This window comes from Thecamonas trahens (genome assembly GCF_000142905.1).
Source record: "Thecamonas trahens ATCC 50062 unplaced genomic scaffold supercont1.9, whole genome shotgun sequence".
Classification (NCBI taxonomy): Eukaryota; order Apusomonadida; family Apusomonadidae; genus Thecamonas; species Thecamonas trahens.
In genome coordinates this window covers 481,661-502,250 of record NW_013657671.1, presented here as the reverse complement: position 1 = coordinate 502,250, position 20,590 = coordinate 481,661, and the positions used below count along the sequence as shown (strand labels likewise).

General features: G+C 63.9%; 6 protein-coding genes across 6 annotated transcripts; 3 read left to right on the top strand and 3 right to left on the bottom strand.

Moving 5' to 3' along the window:
- Positions 1–540: 540 nt before the first annotated feature.
- Positions 541–2,576, top strand: AMSG_02419 (peroxisomal acyl-coenzyme A oxidase 1; the record flags this gene model as incomplete). The annotated part of the gene is made up of 2 exons (XM_013905507.1): positions 541–2,484; positions 2,511–2,576. 2 exons carry the CDS (start codon positions 541–543, stop codon positions 2,574–2,576), a joined length of 2,010 nt encoding a protein of 669 aa, XP_013760961.1.
- A 760-nt stretch (positions 2,577–3,336) lies between these two features.
- AMSG_02418 (triosephosphate isomerase) lies at positions 3,337–4,183 on the top strand (the record flags this gene model as incomplete). Its single annotated transcript, XM_013905506.1, has 1 exon — positions 3,337–4,183. The coding sequence occupies exon 1, from the start codon at positions 3,377–3,379 to the stop codon at positions 4,181–4,183; it is 807 nt and encodes a 268-aa protein (XP_013760960.1). The 5' UTR covers positions 3,337–3,376.
- Positions 4,184–4,635: 452 nt separating this feature from the next.
- Positions 4,636–6,519, bottom strand: AMSG_02417 (uncharacterized protein; the record flags this gene model as incomplete). The annotated part of the gene is made up of 1 exon (XM_013905505.1): positions 4,636–6,519. The coding sequence occupies one exon, from the start codon at positions 6,517–6,519 to the stop codon at positions 4,636–4,638; it is 1,884 nt and encodes a 627-aa protein (XP_013760959.1).
- A 332-nt stretch (positions 6,520–6,851) lies between these two features.
- Positions 6,852–7,403, bottom strand: AMSG_02416 (nucleoside diphosphate kinase; the record flags this gene model as incomplete). Its single annotated transcript, XM_013905504.1, has 1 exon — positions 6,852–7,403. One exon carries the CDS (start codon positions 7,401–7,403, stop codon positions 6,852–6,854), a length of 552 nt encoding a protein of 183 aa, XP_013760958.1.
- An 813-nt stretch (positions 7,404–8,216) lies between these two features.
- Positions 8,217–9,413, bottom strand: AMSG_02415 (solute carrier family 22 member 18; the record flags this gene model as incomplete). The annotated part of the gene is made up of 1 exon (XM_013905503.1): positions 8,217–9,413. One exon carries the CDS (start codon positions 9,411–9,413, stop codon positions 8,217–8,219), a length of 1,197 nt encoding a protein of 398 aa, XP_013760957.1.
- Positions 9,414–9,946: 533 nt separating this feature from the next.
- On the top strand, positions 9,947–20,589 carry AMSG_02414 (WD repeat and FYVE domain-containing protein 3). The gene is made up of 2 exons (XM_013905502.1): positions 9,947–11,372; positions 11,423–20,589. The coding sequence occupies exons 1-2, from the start codon at positions 9,993–9,995 to the stop codon at positions 20,567–20,569; spliced, it is 10,527 nt and encodes a 3,508-aa protein (XP_013760956.1). The 5' UTR covers positions 9,947–9,992; the 3' UTR covers positions 20,570–20,589.
- Position 20,590: the final 1 nt, after the last annotated feature.

The window sequence follows — 20,590 nt, the reverse complement described above, 5'->3', positions numbered from 1 at the left end:
TCTGTTTCGCAAACAGCAGCTGCCGCGCAACCCCGTCGAGGTCGTTCATGGTGGAGATAATTTGGTGTGTTGCGTGTGGTGGTGGGTGGGTGGGTGGGGTGGGGGGGGGGGGGGGTAATGGCGGTGGGTGAGGTGAGTTGCCGTGAGTGGCCTCCTCTGTCATTGTCATTGTCATGGTCATAGTCATGGCTGTCGACGGTGGTCGATCGTTTGAGTCATCGTTGGCGATGGCGATCGATGGTGAGCGCAATGGTGATTGATAGGTACAAGGACTGCTACCAAGTTTATGGCTATATCTTCCGCATTGTGCTGTAGCATGAACGGTGTCGGTGGAATCGTTGCAGTCGTTGGAGTCGTCGCCTCCGCCCCCCCCCTCCCCCCTCCCTTCCCCCCCGCCACAACATTTTTTTTCAATCCACCCCCCACCCCCCCATCCCGCAACTTCCTCCACGTCACGCGTCAGCGTCAGCGGCAACAGCGCACCGCGCGCGGACGGCGAGAGCGGCTAGAGTCACACTTTACGCAGAACAAGAGAACAGGATGGCGGCGAGCAAGGAAGGGTTTCTGGAGGCAAAGCATGAGGGAGTGGCGCTGCTTGCGCGGGAGCGTGCGGCAGCGTCTTTCAATGTCCGGGCCATGACGCACCTGTTGGACGGCGGAGAGGAGGCGACAGCGGAGAAGGAGCGCGTGGCAGCGATGGTGGAGGAGCATGCGGTGCTGCAGGCATCTGATCGATACTTTGTGGGTCGGCAGGAGTCGCTGGCGCGGGCAATGCAAAAGTTCAAAGAAATCGTGCGGCTGACGCTGGCGGCCGGCCTCGATCGTGAGGATGGGGTGCGGATGTACTACTACGTCAACGAGCCGATGCCAACCTCGCTCCACCATGGCATGTTTATTCCGACCATCCAGTCGCAGGGGACTGACGAGCAGCGGGCAGAGTGGCTCCCGCTCGCCGCCATGTTCTCCATCATCGGTGCGTATGCCCAGACTGAGCTCGGGCACGGGTCAAACGTGCGTGGTCTCGAGACGACTGCCACCTTTGACGTTGAGACCGACGAGTTTGTGCTCAACTCGCCGACGCTGACATCGATGAAGTGGTGGCCCGGTGGGCTCGGCGTGGCGGCGACCCACTGCGTCACGCACGCCCGGCTTATGATCGATGGCACCGACTACGGCGTGCACACGTTCATTGTCCAAGTCCGTGACCTCGAGGACCACACGCCGCTGCCGGGCATTGTCATCGGTGACATCGGGCCCAAGTTTGGATGGAACACCGCCGACAACGGGTACCTCGCCTTTGACTCGGTCCGCATTCCGCGAAACCAGCTCCTCGCCCGGTACGCAACGGTGGCGCGCGATGGGACTTACACCAAGCCGCCGCACGAGAAGATTGGGTACGGGACCATGATCCGGATCCGGTCCATGATTGTTGCTGGAGCGTCGGACGCGCTCGCGCGTGCCTGCACTATCGCCATCCGCTACTCTGCGGTGCGGCGGCAGGGAACCACCCGCGGGCGTGATGGCGGCGAGATGGTGGTCCTTGACTACACCATGCAGCAGCACCGGCTGCTCATCCTGCTCGCCACCGCGTACGCCTTTCACTTTACCGGCGAGTACATGATGGAGCTTTACCGCCGGCTGCAGGCTGACCTCGAGGACAACGACCTCTCGGTCCTTCCCGAGGTCCACGCCACGTCGGCTGGGCTCAAGTCGATGACGACGACGGTCACCGCCGACGGCATCGAGGAGGCACGGCGCGCATGCGGCGGGCACGGCTTCTCGCAGTTCTCGGGCCTCCCGTACCTCTACACCTGGTACGTGCCGGCAGTGACGTACGAGGGCGACAACGTGGTCCTCGCTCTGCAGACCGCACGCTACCTCATCAAGTCGTGCCGGCAGGCTGCCGACGGCAAGCCGCTCTCTGCCGGAGTGGCCTACCTCTCGGCGCGGCCCGGGGCTACGTGCGCGGCGGCAAATCCGGCCGACATGGGCCGGCTGGATGTGCTCGCTGCCACGCTCGCCGCGCGGGCCGGCGAGGCCGTCCGTGCCGTCACTGGCCGGCTCGACGCGCTCCTCGCGTCGGGCGTCGACTACGACGAGGCGTGGAACCACCTTATGGTCGAGCTCTGTGCCGCCTCGCGCGCGCACTGTGAGTACTCGGTTGTCCGCAACTTTGCCGCCGCCATCGCCACCGTCGAATGCCCCGATCTGGCCGGCATCCTCACTGCACTCTGCCGCCTCTACGCTGCATCGCGCATCGAGGCTGACCTCGGCTCATTCCTCGCCCAGGGGTACCTCTCCAAGGGCCAGAGCCAGTGGGTCAAGGACATTGTCCACGCTACCCTTGCAGTCATCCGCCCCGATGCCGTCGCCCTTGTCGACGCCTTTAACTTTCCCGACTTTCTCCTCAACTCGGCGCTTGGCCGCAAGGACGGCGATGTTTACGTCGGCCTCGTCGAGGCCGCTCGCTCCGCCCCGGTCAACGTCCACCCGGAGGCAATGGCTTTGAGGAACATCTGCGGCCGATTATTGACAAGTCGCTTTTCTCCAACCTCCACATCCCGTCGCGACTGTAGCTGCTGGTTGTGCAGGACCGAGTCAACGGTGCCGTTGACTGGCGTCCGCGTGCCGCCGGCCTCGCCGTCTACTGGAGTTGGCACCAACTTCGTGCGTTTGCGTTGACTCGCCGTTGACGATGCATCAACTTCGTTTGTGACGCCAAACGGTACGTTTGCGTTGACCATGTCTCCTCATGCGCCTATGTTCTCAGTCAGCGCCTGTCAGAGCCAAAGCCCTGGTGGGCGGGTCGTGGGTTGTCCAGCCTTTCGCCTCCCCAACCCCATCGTTTACCCATGTCACCCATTCTCGCCCATTGTCGCGCATTGACACCCATCATCACAGCTCTATCATCGCAAAGCAGACGTATCACCACAACCACAGCAATCGTTCACACCCTTTACCATCGCAACACCATCTTTGCCTCACCTCAACCCACTCATCATTTGCCTGAGAGCATCCCAGCCCAGCCCAGCCCAGCCCAACCCAGCCCAGCCCAGCCCAGCCCAGCACAACCCAACCCAACCCAGCCCAACCCAGATAAAGACCCCCATCACCACCATCAACCATCACCATCACTACTTCCACCAATGCCAAACATCTCCCCATCCCCCCTCCCATCCCCTCCCCCTTCCCTTTCACCACTCCGCCAGTTTCTCCGCTGGCAACCAAGTCCCGCACGCCACGTTGGTGAGCCAGCCAGCCCAGGCACTGTCACCACTACCAACACCACATCAGCGTGACAGAGACAGAGACCGACTCAGCTACACTTCACCCCCCCCCCCCCCCTACCCCCACACACACACACATACACTCACTCATGTCGATTCGGAAGGTCTTTGTCGGTGGCAACCACAAGTGCAACGGCAGCGTGACGGCGACCTCGTCGCGTGCACGTCTGCTTGCCGAGGCTGCTCCTGATCTGCCGTCGTCGGATGATGTGGACATTGTCATTGCTCCGCCTGCGCCGTACATTCTGACGACAAAGGCTGTGCTCGATGAGCATGGCTCGTCTGCTGCGGTGGCTCTCCAGGACGTTGCCATTGCTCGTGAAGGCGGCGCTCACACCGGAACCGTGGCGGCTGATATGGCCGCCGATCTCGGTGCTGCTTGGGTCATTGTCGGCCACTCGGAGCGGAGACATGTCTACGGCGAGTCGGATGCCCATACTCGTGCAAAGATCGCAGCTGTGCTCGATGCAGACCTCGGCCTCATCTACTGCGTCGGCGAGACGCTGGAGCAGCGCGAGGGTGGCGATGCCTTTGGCCCCGTCGCGGCGCAGATGGCCGCTCTGTTTGACAACCCTGCCCTCGCTACCAAGCCCGAGCTCTGGGCCAACATTGTCGTCGCTTACGAGCCCGTCTGGGCCATTGGCACCGGCAAGGTTGCCTCGCCCGAACAGGCTCAGGAGATCCACACCCAGCTCCGCGCCGCCGTCGCTGCTGCCACCTCGCCCGACATCGCCGCCGCCGTCCGCATCATCTACGGCGGCTCGGTCAAGCTCGCCAACTGTGCCGAGCTCATCGCCATGCCCGACATCGACGGTTTCCTCATCGGAGGCGCCTCGCTCAAGCCCGAGTTTGTCGACATCATCAAGACAGCCGCCGCCGCTGGCGCCTCCGCGTAGCCGCTCGCCTTCTTGTTGTTTCAGTACACCATCACCATCGCATACGCTCCTCAACATACCAGATGACATGTTGCATTGCTCTCCGACCGACAGCCTGTCGTCGGCTCACTCCTCTCACCCATCTTACTCGCTTGCTCCACCCACGTTCACCCCCGTGGCCTTCCCTGTCAACTACCGCCGGTGGCAGCAACAGTTCGCGCGACCTGCCCATCCATGCCATCGATGCCGGGGAGTTACATGCCAACATGTATGTGAATGTTGGTCTGTCCCTCTTGTCCGCCTCCCATGTGAGCCCTGAATAGGGGGAGGTCGCGCGCAATGTTCATCGAACCACCGCCAGGACACACCCAACCTTGGACGACCAGCTGGCACGGCATTGCCAACATCATCACCCCATTCCCTCTCCAGGCTCAGCAAGGTGCTTCATTATCATAGCAGTGCTGAGGACAAAGTTAGATTGCTGCTGGGGTGCTGCCAGCGACGTTGGCCGTACTGGCGGCGGCAGCAGCAGCAGCGACAGCGGCAGCAGTGGTAGCAGCAGCAGCATCGTCGGCCTTGGTGGTGGCGGCAGCCATTGATTGGCTGTTGCTCGGGGCGGCCACCTGACCGTGTGCGTTGTACAAGACCTGATTGGCAAGGTCAAGGGCTTGGCGCGCGTTCTGGACCTCGTAGGAGACCGGAGCAATGCCGGACGTACCGAGCGAGCCAGTCTGCGCCAACGACGGGTATGAGCCCGAGCCCGAGCCCGGGCCTGAGCCCGAGCCCGGACCCGAGCCCGAAGCTGAACCCGGGGTAAGCTTGCCGAACGAGCTGGAGTACACGTCGGTCATGGTTGGCGTGACGAGACCTTGATTAAAGACTTGCTGCTGCTGAAGTTGAGGAAGCTGCTGCAAGTGCGAGAGCGCCTGCTGGGAGTGCGACATCGTCTTGATCGACTGGACTTGTGCCGCCTGCTGCTGAGCCTGGACTGCCTGCTGGTGGGCATGGAACTGCTGCATGTATGCCAGTGACTGCATCTGTGGACTCATACCTGACGCTGTGTACGGCGACGACGGGTACGACCCCGGCACCATGCCCTGCATGATGCCCATCTGCTGGGCCAGGCGCATCTGTTGGGCCTGCATCTGCAACTGCTGGGCCTGTGCTTGGGCTTGCTGCTGAGCCGCAAAGAGGCGAGCCTGTTGCTGCATGGTCACCGGCGTTGTAGACCACTGCATGGCTGCGGCAGTGCCCGGCCAGGAGGCACCGCTAGCACCGGGCATGAGCGACACCTCGCCGCCTGCACCGATAGTCTGATAGATGGGCGCGGTGGTGCCGTAGCCGACATCGCCGTCTTGCGCCGTGGGCAGCATCAGCGAGCTGGCGCCGCCGGAGCCCCTGGCGCTTTGCCCGAAAAGGAACGATGCGGCCACCGGCTGTCCGCCGGTCCCGGTCATCATCGGAGCCGTTGCTGGCTCGGCCGGGCTTCTTGTCCGGCGCTGCGACTTGCGGCGTTGCGTCGAGGCGCGGTCGGAAATGGTGGAGTACCGACGGCGACACCGCTTGAAGTTGCGGTTGACAAGCAGCGGATGCCGGCGGCGGGCATTGATGAACCACTGCAGGACTTGATCAGGCTTGACGTCAGCGTCATGCGCCATCCTCAGCACGTCTTCCTCCTCAGGATACGGCTCGTCAAGGTGATCTTTGAGCCAGGTCTCGAACACAGCCTTGGCCTGCGGCGGAAAGAGGCGGCTCGACGCGCGGTTGCCGCCCCATCGACGACTCTTGGCAGCGGCTCCACCGCCTCGCTTGGTGGATGCACTACTGCGCTTGCGCTTGCCATTGCCTCCATCTTGCTTCTTTCCCTCGACATAGTCCGAGTCGGAACCCGAGTCCACCTCGGCCGTCTGCCGGGTGACAGCTGCCGAGCTTGACAGCTTAGACCGCTTGGCAGCGCGCGCTCGGTCGCCACCGCCATTTTCTGAGCCCGCCACCGAGTATGACTCATTGACGGGCGCCATGTCGCCGACGTGCTCCTCGGCATCTCCATGCAGTTGGGAGTGGTTATTGGTGCTGTTTGTGGTCTCCGTCTCGGTCGTCACCAGCATGCTGGAGCCAATTGGCCTGCCACCAGGGTTGGCGTCGGCCGACCCGGCGCCCGGGGCCGTCGTTGTTACTTTGGTTTCCGAGGTCGTCGAGGCCAACGCCTCGCCGCTCACCATGTTGAGAGCCGAGAGCGGGGCGTTGCTGCTTGCACTTGTTGGAGAAGAGGTGTGCGTGGGGGAGAGAGGTACCTGTTGCGGCGGCGCTTGCTCGTTGCCGGGTCCGCCCGCTGACCCGTTCGAGACAAACGTCATAAAGGCTTGGTCAGTCAATGCGGCGCTTCTCCCCACGTTGACCCGCAAGGTCAATAAACGGGACTCTTGTCAATTCTGTTTACGCCTTCCACGACGTGCGGAAAGAGCTCCTTGGTCTGACGTCGAGTAAGTGTGCCTATGGATGCTCTTGGGTCTCCCTAGTTTGGCTTTGGAGGAGGCCCTGAGCGTGTGCAGTTGCGTGTGCCCACCCGCGCTAGTTGGCCACTATCAAGGACCAATCAACACCAAGGTGAATAATTTTGGTCCTGTTGCGGCCAATTTACCTCCGAGCCGCATAGGTGATCTCCGCACCTTATGTGCCACAGTCTCTGTCACTCCCGCGCTGGTCTCGGAGCCGCAGCAAGCAGGCCGGGAAAGAAGAGCTCGGCCTCGGCAAGGACTGCGGCGTGCGCGTCTGCCCCATGAAAGGCATTGCGCGTGTCGCTGGTCGAATACAACCCGCGGAGCGTGCCAGGCAACGCGCATCGCGCTGAGTTCACCTTGGTCGGTCCGATCAGCGACCGCCACGCCTCGATGGCACTGACATCGATCGAGCCCGCTGCATGCTCGCCAGACGCCGGAACAGACTCGAGTACCATCGCCACCAGCGGGCCTGAACAGATTGAGGCGGTCAGTCGCGGTGCAAAGAACTTACCAGCGTGATCGGCGTAGAACGCATCAGCGAGCTGCGGATCAACCTCACGATGACTCAGCGCCACAATCCGCAGCGGAGAATCGGGAGCAGCCAGCGCACGTACAACCGCAGCAGCTCGCGGCGTCGCTGCTACCAGATCGGGCTTGAGCAAGCCAAAGGTGTGTGCAAAGTAGTTCGGCGCCACCCGAGGGACAACAGCAGGTATCACCTGCGCCAGAGACGTCAACATCGGCTTTCAGCACTCCAGACCCAGGCCTTACCAGCTGCCAGTCTCTCTTCTACCCCTCTGTGCGCACTTGCTTGCCAGCGAGAGTTGTGTTGACCGTGAACGCCTTGTCCATCTCGACGCTCGCACCGTGCCGAGTCTCCGTGTGACGGTCGCCGTCTGCCAGTTGGCTGTCACTCGGGCAATTACCGCATCCACAGAGCTTGGAAAGACTTCGTTGCGTCGAATCAGGCATTCGAGCCCGGCCCGTAAGCTTGATCAGAGACCAACATCGCAACGTAGGATACCCATTCCGCAACCTTTCTGCAAGCTCCAAGCTCACATTGGGGCCCACAACGGCGAAATGCTGCCGACTACGGCCCCCAAGTGCCAGGAAGTCAAAGGTCAGACGCGCAAACTACCTGTCAGTCTATTATTCTGTCTCCGCTAATACCAGCCGCACTGTCTGCCCTCCAATCAAGAACCCGTACCTCGTGTGGTATGCCATGTGAGCCTCATCTAAAGCCGATATTGGCCTCATAATCTATGCAGAAACGCTAGCGAGCGCTACCTCACACACCATCTCACGCAGTCAACTTGGACACACTGACGTGTGACTGCCAGGCAGCTACCATGTGCGGCCTTAAACACACTGGTTGATCATCGCCTTGATTGGGGACACCCTGTCAATTTCGGCGTGTCCGGTATCTCGCGAATCGAACATAATCGGCAAAAAGTTGCCTGCTCGGCCCTACTGCGGACCAAGCCGCTGGGGCAACTAAATCACAAGTCAGTTCTAGACCTCGTGACTCTGACGCGCACGTGATCCACGTGTCATCAGGCTCGCGCAACAAGGGCCGCCACCGCCGCCGCCGCCGCGAGGCCGGCGCAGACGTAAGCGAGGCCGGCAGGTGACGACGCGGCGAGAATGGCCGATGCCAGCGCTGGCGCGACCACGCCGAGCAGCGAGCCGAGGCCGTGACGCAAGCCGATGGCCGAGCCAACCAGTTCGGCCGGGACGACGTTGGAGATGAGCGCTGTTGTGACAGTGTAGAGCGTCGCGCTCGCCACTGTGAGCGGGACGAGAACAACCACAATGTCCGCGAGCGACGCTGCCGAGCCATAGCCTGCAAAGCCGAGGGCAAGGAGCGCGGCGGCGGCTATCGAGGTCTGGATCTCGGACATGACCGAGGTGAGAAGCGGGACAATGACGACGTTCACAACAAGCCCCAGCAGCGCGCCGTACGACATCGTCCATCCGAGCTCCTCCGATGAGAGGCCAAACGCGTCCTTGGCCATCATCGAGAACGTCGCCCGCTGCATCGAGAGTGCGAGGCCGACGGCAGCCACAAAGAGCATGACCGGCGCAAGCGCCGGTGAGACCATGAGCTTCAGCGACGCGCCCAATCCAGGACTGGCCGCGTCCTTATCCTCGGCTTCCTTTCTCCGCCCCTCGCCGCCCACCTTATCCGGCAACAGCTGATACGTCGCGGCAACAGTGGCAAACGAGACAGCAGCCGACATGCCGGCCACCGTGTGGAGCGAGACCACCCGCGTCAGCGAGCCGCCGAGCGCTGAGCCGGCCACCATCCCCAGGCCGTATGACAGCGAGAGCCGCCCGAGAGCCTGCGCCCGCGCCTCGGGTGTCGACAAAGTCGATACGCACGCCTGTGCTGCCATCATCGCGTGCATCGCTGCCGACGGCAGCTTGGACGCAAACAGCATCGGGAGCGAGTGAGTGAGGGCGAGTAGCCCATACGACACGCCGCCTGCAGCCAAAGAGATCGCCAGAATCGCCCGCGGCGACAACGAGTCCGCCATCGTACCCATGACCGGGCCGCCCAGTAGTTGTGCGCCCGAGAAAACCGACTGGAGGAGGCCAAACGTCGCCGCCGAAGCTCCGAGCTCCGACGAGATGAACGGGAGGACCGGCTGCTGCAGCCAGTAGGCAAAGGCATACATGGCAATGTTGACGTGGGTAGCGAGCAATCCCGGTACCGATGCTACCGATGCCGCACCCAGAAACGCCTGCATTTGTCGCATCATCGTCCCACGATTGTCAGTCTTCCCCATCGACGACTCGCGCCCGTGATCGGAGCTTCCGCCGCCCCACCCCGAATCGCTCCCAGCCTTGCTGTGCGTCCCACGCCCGCGTCGCCGGACCCCGTCAGCTGCGTTCCTGTTCATCCACAAGCAAATCCTTGTGTCTTGTCAGTCGAGTGAGTGTGCGTGGTCGGTGCTTGCGACTGGGCTCTCGGCTCTGGTCGCGTTCTGCCTGCCTGACATCATCGGTCACATGGCTGTCCTTTGGTCACTCCCTCGGATGGCGTCACCAGCCCAGAGTCATCCATAATCAAGTTCAAGCCATCACCATGGTGTGGTTACAGACACACACGCGCGCATACAAGTACCCACTATCTCCCTCTATACCCCCCCCCCCCCCTCCCGGGCGCCCCGATCATCCTCCACTCTGATCTCCTGCATCTGACCCTTGGTCCAGCCCCGCACCGCGGCGGCGACCATGGCCAAGCTCTCGGGTCCACGTGCAACACGCCACACTTCACCGCACGCAACACACGTTGACTCTTTGAGAGGAAGCACGTTGAGCTTGGGATGAACTGGGTCAAGTCGCTGGTGAACAAAGTTCGAGCACCTGGGGAGCATGCCCGTGGAGGGCCAGGTGGTCGTGGTGGCTCGAGTGGGAGTGACAGGGGCGCGGGCATGGAACAAGGCGGCGGGAGCGGAAGTGATGGGCAGGGGGGTGACCTTGGTGGGACGACAGCTTCTTCTCAGAGATATACTTCTTCGAGTTGGCCGGCTTCGCCTGCAGATCTTGCCGCTGTCTTTCCTACCACTTCCCCGGACTCGCCTCAGGCTCGAGCTGCTGCCCTCCTCGCCTCGTCTTCGGCTACCTTTGCTCAGGCTCTGGCTGATGCTGCTGGAGTGAGTGGCCCTGCGAGGTTTCTCTCACCGCAAGCTGCGCAACTGAGCAAGATCTCGCTGGAAAACCTCAACGCCCTCCTCATGCCGCTGTTGGAACTCTTTGCTGAGCTCTATCTCGACGCTCCGCGCCTCGACGGCGATCTCATCGATCAGCTCACCGTCACCCTCGCCCCGTTGCCGCTCTTTGTGGCTGCTGCTGCGTGCTCACTGCGGAGCTCGCTGGTGGCCGCCGGTCGAGCCGCGTCCTCGCGTGCAGCCGCCGCATCCGCCACTGCCGCCTTGCTCGTCGCCCGCGACGGCACGTCGTCGCACGGCCCGCTCTTGGTGAGCGTCCTCGAGTTTGTCCTCACCGCTCCGCTGACGCCACTTCCGCTCCTCGCCGACGCTGTTGCCCGCACTGCCCTTCCGACTGCGCTCGCCAAGGCGCTTGTCCTCGCGGTCGGGTGCGAGCAGAGGCTCGGGCCGCCGGCCCGGACTCTCGCCGCCCTCATCACGGCCTCACACGCCGCCGTCGAGGATCTCCTCGACTCAGACACCGTTTTTGTGCTCTGCAAGCTCCCGCCGCTCTCACCATCGCTCCTCCCGCCACTGGCTGCTGTCTTCTCGCCGGCCTTCCTCTCGCTCCCGGCTGCGGCGTCGTACATTGCCGACAAGGGCTGCTACCGGGTTGCCTTTTCGGCGCTTGTCGACGGCCTGGCCGACCTCTCACCGCAGCTGGTACTCGATACTCTGCTCGCGCTGCTGGCGCCGCTCTTTGAACCAGACCTCTCTCCGCCTGCCCGCCTGTCACTTCTCCGCGCCTTTGAGTGTGGGCCCGATGTCTACCTCATCAAGCTCCTCTCGTACATGGAGGCCACCGGCTCGCCGACCCAGCTTGATCAGCTTATTGGGACTATTGTCGACTTGCTCTACATCGAGAGTGGACAGGCAGCCCAGCAGAGTGTGGCTCCGACGCGCTCAGTCTCTGCGCCGGCCGACCGCGGCGCTGCAGACCTCATGCTCTCGCCCGGCTCGGCAACCAAGGTTGTAACCTACCCGCGCGCATTCACGGTCCTTGCAGCTTTTTCAACGATGCTGCCTCGCCGGACGTTCGCGTCGAGCTGCTGGACCTCATTCTCTCGATCTTTGCTGTCGATCCAGGGGCGTACGAAGCGTGCAACGGGCCGAATGTGCTCTCGTCGTTCCTCATCCCGCTCCCGTCGTACGCGCCTGTCGTCCAGAACAGGCTCATCAAGCTCGTCCAGTTTGTGGCGACGTCGATCAAGCCGCACCCGACACCGGAGCTCACCCGGCTTGCTCATCTCCTCGCCACCCTCGCGCTCGACGCCCCGGTAGTCGTGCTCATTACCGCCGTCTTCACTTCGCTCGTCTCGTTCGATTCGAGCTACCGCGACGAGGCCCGCGAGCTCGGCGTGGTTGATGCCCTCGTCGCGCTCCTTGATCCCGCCGCTCAGCCGTGGACTGCGCCCACCGCCGCCATCGACGCCGTCACCGGTACCCTCGCCTGCCTCCTTGAGTCCAACTACACCAACGTCCGCGCCGTCCGCGCTGCCTCGCTTCCAGCCACGCTCATGGACCTCCTTGTCCACGACTCGCTGCGGCCAGCAGCGCTCACGCTCCTTGTCCGCATTGTCGGTGCCGACAAGCGCCAGGAGCATGCAGACCTTGTCCACTACATCGAGCTTCTCCATGTCCACTCCAAGACCTCGCATGCCATGACTGTTGACATGCTCAACGCCATCACCCTCATGTTCCGCGCCAACCCGGGTGCCACCGCTACCTTTCGCGACCTCGGCGGCTTCGTCACCCTCGTCTCCATACTCGTCGCCCTCGAAGGAGTCTTTGCGCCAACCAAAGACACACCGTCGCCTACAGACGCGCCGGCTGTAGACGCCCATGCGCTCGTCCTCGCCGTCCTCCGCCTCCTCTACCATGCCGTCGTCTCACAAGAGCAGAACCTCGCCTTTGTCTCGGCCCACATTGGATTCAAGCCGCTCGGCCAGATCCTCCTCAACACCGGCTTCCTCGACTCGACTCTTGCCCCGTACTACGTGTACCTCCTTGTCGCCATGGCCATGCCGAGACTGACCTCGAGCGCCAGGCCGTCGCACCCCGTGCCGCTCCCGTTTGGTTCGGACGCGTGGGACGTTCTCCTCGCCCGTCTTCTCGCCGGCGACAGCATCGCCGGTCTTGCCGCTGACGCTCTCGTCCTCAACGCGCCGCCGCCACCCGGAGGCTACACGCTCCCGCTGGTGTTCTCGGCCAACACCCGGCTCGCGCACCCGGCCTTTGTCCTCCTCGCGCTCAATCTTGTCTTTCACGGTACCCACCTGGTCGATAGCCTGCTTCCGCACCTCTCGGCGCTGCTGGAGGCTCTCGCTGCTGCCGCCGTCCACAACGCCGCCTCGCTCGGATCGGCCTCGCTGCTCTCTGCACTGCTTGCGCACAGCGGTACCTGGCTCGAGTCCGAGCGGCTGCGGCCAGGCATCCTGCGCCTCATTCAGGCTGTAGGCCGGGTGGCGCTCGCTCCGTCGGAGCTCCGCGCGCTCCTCAATCTCTACACCGCCCACGGCGGCTCGGCTGCGGCCACGCTCGAGCTCACCAACACCCTTCTCCTCCTTGCCGAGCCATACGCCAACGACCCGCCGTTTGTCAACTTTGACTTGCGCCACAAGCCGGGCTTTGCCGGCCTCCACATGCCGTCACTCGGATCGCGGTCGTGGCCGCCGGCCACCGGCTACACCTTTGGCACCTGGCTCTACGTCGAGGCGCTTGACGCATCCCACCTCCTTCGCCTCCTCACCGTTTCCTCCGACGACAAGCGCTCGTACCTCGCGCTCTCGCTCCTCGGGACCACACCGCTGCTCTCGACTTCGGCCGCGGACACCGCCGCCGCAACTTTTGCTGGCGCGGTCATCAAGTCGCGCCGTTGGTACCACCTTGTGGTCACCCACTCGCGCTCCCGGCTTCACGCCTCGGTCGCATCGCTCTACATCGACGGCCTGCTTGCGGGCTCGCACCGCTGCCCCTACCCTGCCTCGGCCGCCTCGCAGGTCTCAGCTCTCATTGGCACCTCGCCGTCGATGCGCGGCTCCGCCGAAAGCGCTGCCTTTAAGCTTGGCGCGACGTACATGATCGAAGCCGTCGCCTCGCCACGTGACGTCCACCTCTGGTACTGTCTCGGCCCACAGTACTCGGGCACGTTTGATCCTTCGCTCGAACCATACCAGTCGTACGCTCCGTTCGACGGGCCGAACCTCGCCACCGCCACCGCCCTCGATGCGTCTGACTCGAGTTCGGCAGCGTCCGACCCGTCGTCGGCCGCGGCTGCTGCTGCCTCGGCTGTTGCCGCTCTTGCCTCGCTTGCCGCCGCCCGCCTCGCCGCCCCTGCCGCCGCGCTGGCGACTGCCATCGCCCCAGCAGGCGCCTCACCCGTCGATCCGTCACCTGCCGGTCGCAGCTTTGCCTTTTTCGAGTGGGCCAGCTACCTCAACTACGCCGCCGCGAGCTTTACCACCCTCACGGGGCCGAACATTGTCTTTGCTTTTTCTGCCAAGTCGTACTTGGACCTCTCGTCCAAGGTCACTACCCACGCCGGCGCCGACGCACTCGTCGCCTCGTCACACCTGCTCAATTTGGCTAGCCCGGCCGCCGCCGCGCCGCGCTCGCTCATCGCGCCGCGCTCGGCTGCCGCACTCGCGCTCGCCACGGAGCCGTTTGCGCCAAGCGGCACCGGTGGCGCAGGCCGAAGCTCGGGCCCGCCGGGCGCCGGCGACCCGCCTGCGCTCCAGGCCGGCACCCCGCTGTACTACGACCTCGAGCGCGCCGCCCTTGCGTCGGCGTCGGCTGTCTCGGGCGACGCGGCCTCGGGCTCCGTCGGCCGGCTGATGGGCCTCGCCGGCGCGTACACGCCCACCACGCTCGCCACCGCGCTGCAGTCGGTCGGCGGTGTGCCTGTTGTCCTCGAGCTGGTCGCCACGGCAACCACCCGCGACGAGCTGTTTGCCCGCGTCCAGCTCCTCTCGCAGCTCCTCGACGCTGCGCCGCAGAACCTGGCCCAAATGACCGCGCTCGCCGGCTACGAGATTCTCGCGCAGGTCATGGTGGACAAGGTGCGCGACAACCTTGTCGACCACGCCACCCTCAACGCGCTTGTTGCGCTAGTCGGCAAGGACATTGTCTCGCAGGACCACGGCCTCATAGCCTCGGTCGCCGCCTTTGACGCGCTCTTTGCCAATCCGTGCATGTGGGCGTCGGCGCCGGTTGCGCTCCAGGCGCTCCTCCTCTCACGGCTCTCGTACCTGGTCACCTTTTCGTCGCTTGCCGAGCTCAACCTCTCAGCCTTCCGCGCCTCGGGCGTCCTCATCCATGTCCTCGAGTTTATGCTTGCGCCCGAGACCGCAACGTCGCTGCTGGAGCCTGCGCGTGCGCTGCTGCGCGCGCTGCTCGCAGCCGACCCGCGCGAAGTCGACTTTTCCGAACTTGCCCACTACTTGGTTGCCACGCTCTCGGCCACGGTCGAGACCCAGGGCTGGGTGGGTGCGAGCGAGTCCGCGCGTCCACGCACTGACTCGGGTGGATCGCGCCCGCGCCGTCGCCGCCGGGCTCGCTCATTTGGTGCCGCCTCGGCCCGTGCCTTCCACGAGCACGTCCTAGACTCGCCAGGCATTGCTGCTGGCCTCCGCGTCGCGCCGGTGGTCGGCAACTCAGAAGACAAGGCCTCGCGTCTTGTTTCTATCCGCAACATGCTCCTCACCGACGTTCTCGATGCACTCGCTGGGCCAGCGCGTGGCTCGTCGCCGCAGGCCGCCTCTGTCGCCGCCGAGATCTTTGCCCGCCGCACCACCCGCCAGTGGGTCCTGTTCTTTCTCGAGCGCAACGTTCACAAGTCGACCGTCCTCCTCGCGCTACGCATCCTCGGCAGCCTGCTCTTGGGCGAGCACGCCTCGTCGTTTGCGCGGGAATTTCGCGCCTCTGACGGCTTTGCCGCCCTCGCGCACATGCTTCCGCACGCGGCCTCGTCGTTCACAGCCTATTTTCTGCTATTTGCCATTCTCCTCGGCCGCCTCGACCTTGTCGTCAATCCTCCGGAGGGACTTGATGGTTGCGCCACCGACGAGAATGGCATTTTTGCGTCCGGCGCCACGCCGCTCCAGCTGCTTGTCGACGCCTTTGGGGTCGAGGAGGCGACTGTCGTCCACGGCGACATCGTCCTTGTTCTTCTCGCCATGCTCAAGGCCCGCTGCGCCGCTGTGCTCGCCGCAGAGGCCTCGGGCGGCTCGGAATCACAGACACCTGCCGAAGCTGCCGCCTCGTCGTCGTCAGTCGAGGTCACCATGCTCAAGTTTATGACCTTCCTGTTCAAGGCCTCGCCCTCGTTCCGCACCTTGGCCTCCAAGGACGACGTCATCTGTCAGCTCACCGAAGTCCTCTTTCCGCGAGCACACATTGCGACGTCAGTCGTCGAGACCAGCCTCCTCACGCCTGTGCGTGAGGACTCGAGTCTGGATGAGGCCGTCGGCAGTTGCGACGGCGGGGATGACCACGACCACGACCGCGATGCGGGCTTTGTAGTCATTCAGCCAGTCGAGAACGCCGAGTCGAGCCCGAGCCGGCGGCCGGCGCTGCCTGTACGGCGCTCGTCGATCTCGCGGTCGCCATCGCCGACCTCGCCAAGTGTCTCGGTTGCGGTGCGACGGCAGGGTCTGGCAGCGCCGGGTTCCCCATCGCCGCGGTCGGTCTCGGACTCGGGCTTCCGGCTTCCGAGTACGCCGGTGACGCCGGCGTCGCCACAATCGGCGTCGCGGCGCAAGCTGCAGGACTTTTACGGCCTCTCGCCGTCGTCGTCCCCCAGTGCGAGTGCGGGTGCGGTCGAGAGCACAGTCGAGAGCTCAAGCAGCGGCGAGAGTCCGAGTTCGTCGGCACAGTCACAGCTTGTCACTCTCTTCCTGCACCCAGTCTCGATGCTCGTCTTTGACTTTCTGCGCACGCTTGTCCAAGAATCGTTCATCCACTCGAGCACCGGGCCAGAGCTGCTGGAGCGAGTCCTGGAGGCTGTGCCGCCGTATGTTGGTCGCGACCATCATGTACTCTTCCAGTCAAAGCTCCTCTCGGACCTGATGGATTATCTTGCGGCGTCGCTGACGGTCGACAAGCTTGTGGCGTCGCCGAACCTCGCGGCGGCGGCCGAGGCGTTCTACTCACTGCTGGTGGCCAAGGTCTACCGCAAGTCGTTCCCCGGTGGCTCGCGGCTTGTCTTTGACTTTCTTGTCACGCTCATCACCAAGCTTGGGGTCAGCGCGGCGCCAGCGAGTGCGGCGCTTGTGGCGCCGCTCACATCTGCGCTCTCGCTCATTGTCATCCATGACGTGTACTGCGCGGCGAACGGGGTCGGACGCGAGCCGCCGCTTGACGTCCTCAACCGACTTCTTCTCTACCAGCAGACAGTCTTTCTCCCGACAAACACGTCGAGCGAATTCTACGGCTGCCTCTGCTACTGGCTGTACCGGTTCCTCCTCCACGACGACTCGCACTTGCGGCTCTCAGCCATGAACCTGTGGAAGCTGCTCATTCTCACCCGGCGTGAGCACGTCGGCCCTTTTCTTGCCAGCTCGCCCGAGGCCGACGTCTACACCGGCGGCTTTGAGCGGCTTGTTCGCGACAAGGACTTTAACGGCTTTTCGTACTGGATGGCCGAGCACGACAGCGCAGTCAAGGCTGTGTTTGATGTGACGCTGGCGCCGGTGTGGGAGGCATTTGAGCGGATCCAGGTCCGCGGACAGGCCGCGGCACTGCGCAAGGCCAACGCGGCGCGGAGCGCGGCGCAAGAGGCACGGCTGCGGGTCAAGCAGGCCACGTTTGCGGCGATGAAAAAAGCCGACATGCGGCGGATGAACCGGGTCGTCGGCATCCAGCACGTGCAGGCGGTCCGCCGCCGCAAGCGGCGCCTCGCCATCGCCGATCGCACCAAGCAGGTCTCCATTCTTTGGCGCGAGACCCGCGCAGAGCTCTACCGCCAGCGCGGGCTGTGGGAGGATGCGCGCGCAACCGCACTGCTCAAATGGAAACTCGACCGGACAGAGGGCCCGCACCGCATCCGCCTCAAGATGACACCGAACCCAGACTTTTATGCCCGCTTCCCGTTTCTGGGCGAAGGGCAGAACTCGGGCGATGGTGGCAAGATCCCGACCTCGCGCGACTCGGCAGCGTGGGCCGAGCTCATGGACGCCGCCGAGCCGGCGGCTGTGGCGGTTCAGGCTGGTGCAGTCGGCGACGCCGCCGGGAGGGGCCTGGACGCTGTTGACGGTGCCGCCGACGCCGCCGATGCTCAGATCGCTCCCATCGTATTGCCTGTCACCAGAAGTGGCGAGTTTGCACCGTCGCACGTCGGGGGATCTGCCAATGGCAATGCGGCCGAGCGCGACGACGCGATTGGCGAGGAGAGCGGCGACGGCTCTGGCGACGACAACGATGATGAGGATGATGATGATGATGATGACACTGTGCTTGTCGGTCGCAACGAGGGCAAGTGGCTTGGTGGTGACGAGACGCTCTCGGAGGAGCGGACGGACCGTAAGATTCTCCGACTGCTTGAGCCTGGCGAGCGGATGCGGTACATGTACAACTGCGCGCGAATTGTGGGGCTCGACACGTGGCCGGCGCTGTTTCTGGTGTGTGAGAGCGCAGTGTATGTGATCGACTACTACATGGTGCTCCCTTCAGGCGACGTGGAGGATGTGTCTGGGGCGTCTGTGCACGAGGTCGATCCTGCGCTCGGCCCACTGGCGTTCTCGTCCGAGGCTGCGGAGAAGGAGGGCCACGCGGTGGTGTGGTGGAAGTACGAGGACATTGCGAATGTGCTCAAGCGGCGGTACTTGCTGCGTGACAACGCGCTGGAGCTGTTCTCGGTCGACGGGCGGAATGATCTGCTTATGTTTGACATTGCACAGCGCAACGAGGTTGTATCCAAGATCAAGGCCAAGTGCTCGTCGTCGTCTCGGTCGCCGCTCGAGGCGCTTGGTGGCCTGTTTTCGTCGTCTGCCGTCTCATGGTCGCTGCTATCCGAGACTGGGCGTCCGCTGCGCGGGAGCGAGGGCGGTGGTAGTTCGCGTCGTGGACTCAATAAGCTCTTTGCCTCGAGCAGCTCGTCGGTCAAGGCGCGGTGGGTGGAGGGCTCGATCTCGAACTTTGAGTACCTCATGCACCTCAACACGCTGGCGGGGCGGAGCTACAACGATCTCACGCAGTATCCGGTCTTTCCATGGATTCTCTCCGACTATGTCAGTGAGACGCTCGACTTATCGGACCCGTCGGTCTATCGCGATCTGAGCAAGCCGATGGGCGCAATCGGGGCGGAGCGGCGGGCGCAGTTTGAGGAGCGGTATGCCATGTGGGAGGACGACATGGCGCCACCGTTCCACTACGGCACGCACTACTCGTCGGCCGGCACGGTTCTGCACTACCTCATTCGAATGGAGCCGTTCACCTCGCATTTTCTCAAACTGCAGGGCGGTAAGTTTGACCACCCGGACCGGCTGTTTGCCTCGCTCCGTGAGTCATGGGAGTCGGCGTCGGCGCTCAACATGTCCGACGTCAAGGAGCTCATTCCCGAGTTCTTCTACCTCCCGGACTTTCTGGCGAACGTCAACAAGTTTGAGCTCGGGGTGCGGCAGGACGGGGTGGTCATTTCGGACGTGGAGCTCCCGCCTTGGGCGCACGGCTCTGCGCGCGAGTTTGTGCGGATCCACCGTGCGGCGCTCGAGTCGGACTACGTCTCTGCGCACCTGCACGAGTGGATCGATCTTGTTTTCGGCTACAAGCAGCGCGGAGAGGCGGCGCGCGACGCACTCAACGTCTTCTTCCACCTCACGTACGAAGGCGCAGTCGACATTGCGGCAATCGACGACCCGGTGATTAAGGCGGCGACGATTGCGCAGATCAACAACTTTGGGCAGACGCCGCGGCAGCTGTTCAAAAAGCCGCACCCTGCACGCAACATGGAGCGTGTCCGCGAGGCGAGTCTGCAGATGACGGTCTTTTCTGCGCCGCACGTCCTCCTGCCGTCGTCCGCACCTGTGCGGCAGCTCGACTCGCTCGTCGGCCTCCTCCGGGTTGTGAACGATACGCTGCAGGTTGCGCCTGCGCTACACACTCTCATCCTCCCGCACTGCAACAAGGTACTTGCCTGGGGCTTTCCCGATCACGCACTGGTGGAAAAGGCGGCTGAGAGCGGCAAGGTGCTGGGGCGAACCGAGGGCATGCATCATGGGCAGCTGACTGCCGTGCTGATGGACCCGACGGGCTCAACGCTCTACACCGGCGGCGACGACTGCTGCGTGGCGGTGTGGGCGTCGACCAAGCCGCGCAAGGCGCGCGAGTTTACGCTCATCAAGCGGCTGTCGGGCCACGAGGGCGCCGTGTCGTGCCTTGCACTCTCGCGCTCGTTCTCCATCTTTGTCTCGGGCTCGATGGATGGTACGGCGATTGTATGGGACCTCAATCGGCGGGTGTACGTGGAAGAGCTTGCCGGTCACGGGGCGCCGGTCCGACAGGTTGCCATCAATCACCTGTCGGGCGATATTGTGAGCATCACGCTGACGTCGGCCTTTGTGTGGTCGATCAACGGCGAGCTTCTGGTCCGGGCTGACATCGGCCTGCGGGCGTCCGAGGCGCTGCTCTCGGTTGCGCTCTCGATGGGCCCGGTGTGGCGGTCGGACAACGTGGTGGTGACCGGGCACGCCGACGGCTGCATCAACTTTTGGTCGGTGACCGGCTCCGAGCTTGAGCTCCGCCACTCGGCGTCGGTGCCTGCGCCGGCCGACGTGGGCGAAGCCGAGAGGCTCGCGCGCCTGTGGCGGTCGGTCCACGACACGCAAGGCGTGCTGACCACGCTGGGATCGGTGGCGCCCGACGCCGTCGGGGTCACCGCACTCGCGCTCGCGCCCGACGACCGCAAGCTCTACTCGGGCGACGTCCTCGGCCGGGTGTTCTCGTGGTCGCTCCCGGATGGCGGCTCGTCCGACTACTGGGTCAAGGACGAGTCGGTCAAGGCCTGCACGGCGTGCGCGCTGACCTTTACCCTCCTTGAGCGGCGCCATCACTGTCGCCAGTGCGGGCGCATCTTTTGCTCGGCCTGCTCATCGAACAAGGTTCCTCTGCAGGGCAAGCGTGGCAAGCTCGGGCGTGTGTGCGACGGTTGCCATGCGGCAGGCGCGTGGTCGAGTCCGGCCGCAAGTGCCAGTGAGTGAGTAAAGACTGTGTGTGTGTGC

Excerpts from the sequence above, each read along its gene's own strand:
- AMSG_02414 (XM_013905502.1), top strand. The coding sequence starts at position 9,993 with ATGAACTGGGTCAAGTCGCTGGTGAACAAAGTTCGAGCACCTGGGGAG. Across the intron at positions 11,373-11,422 it reads CCTACCCGCGCGCATTCACG|CTGCTGGACCTCATTCTCTC; the intron begins GTCCTTGCAGCT and ends GTTCGCGTCGAG.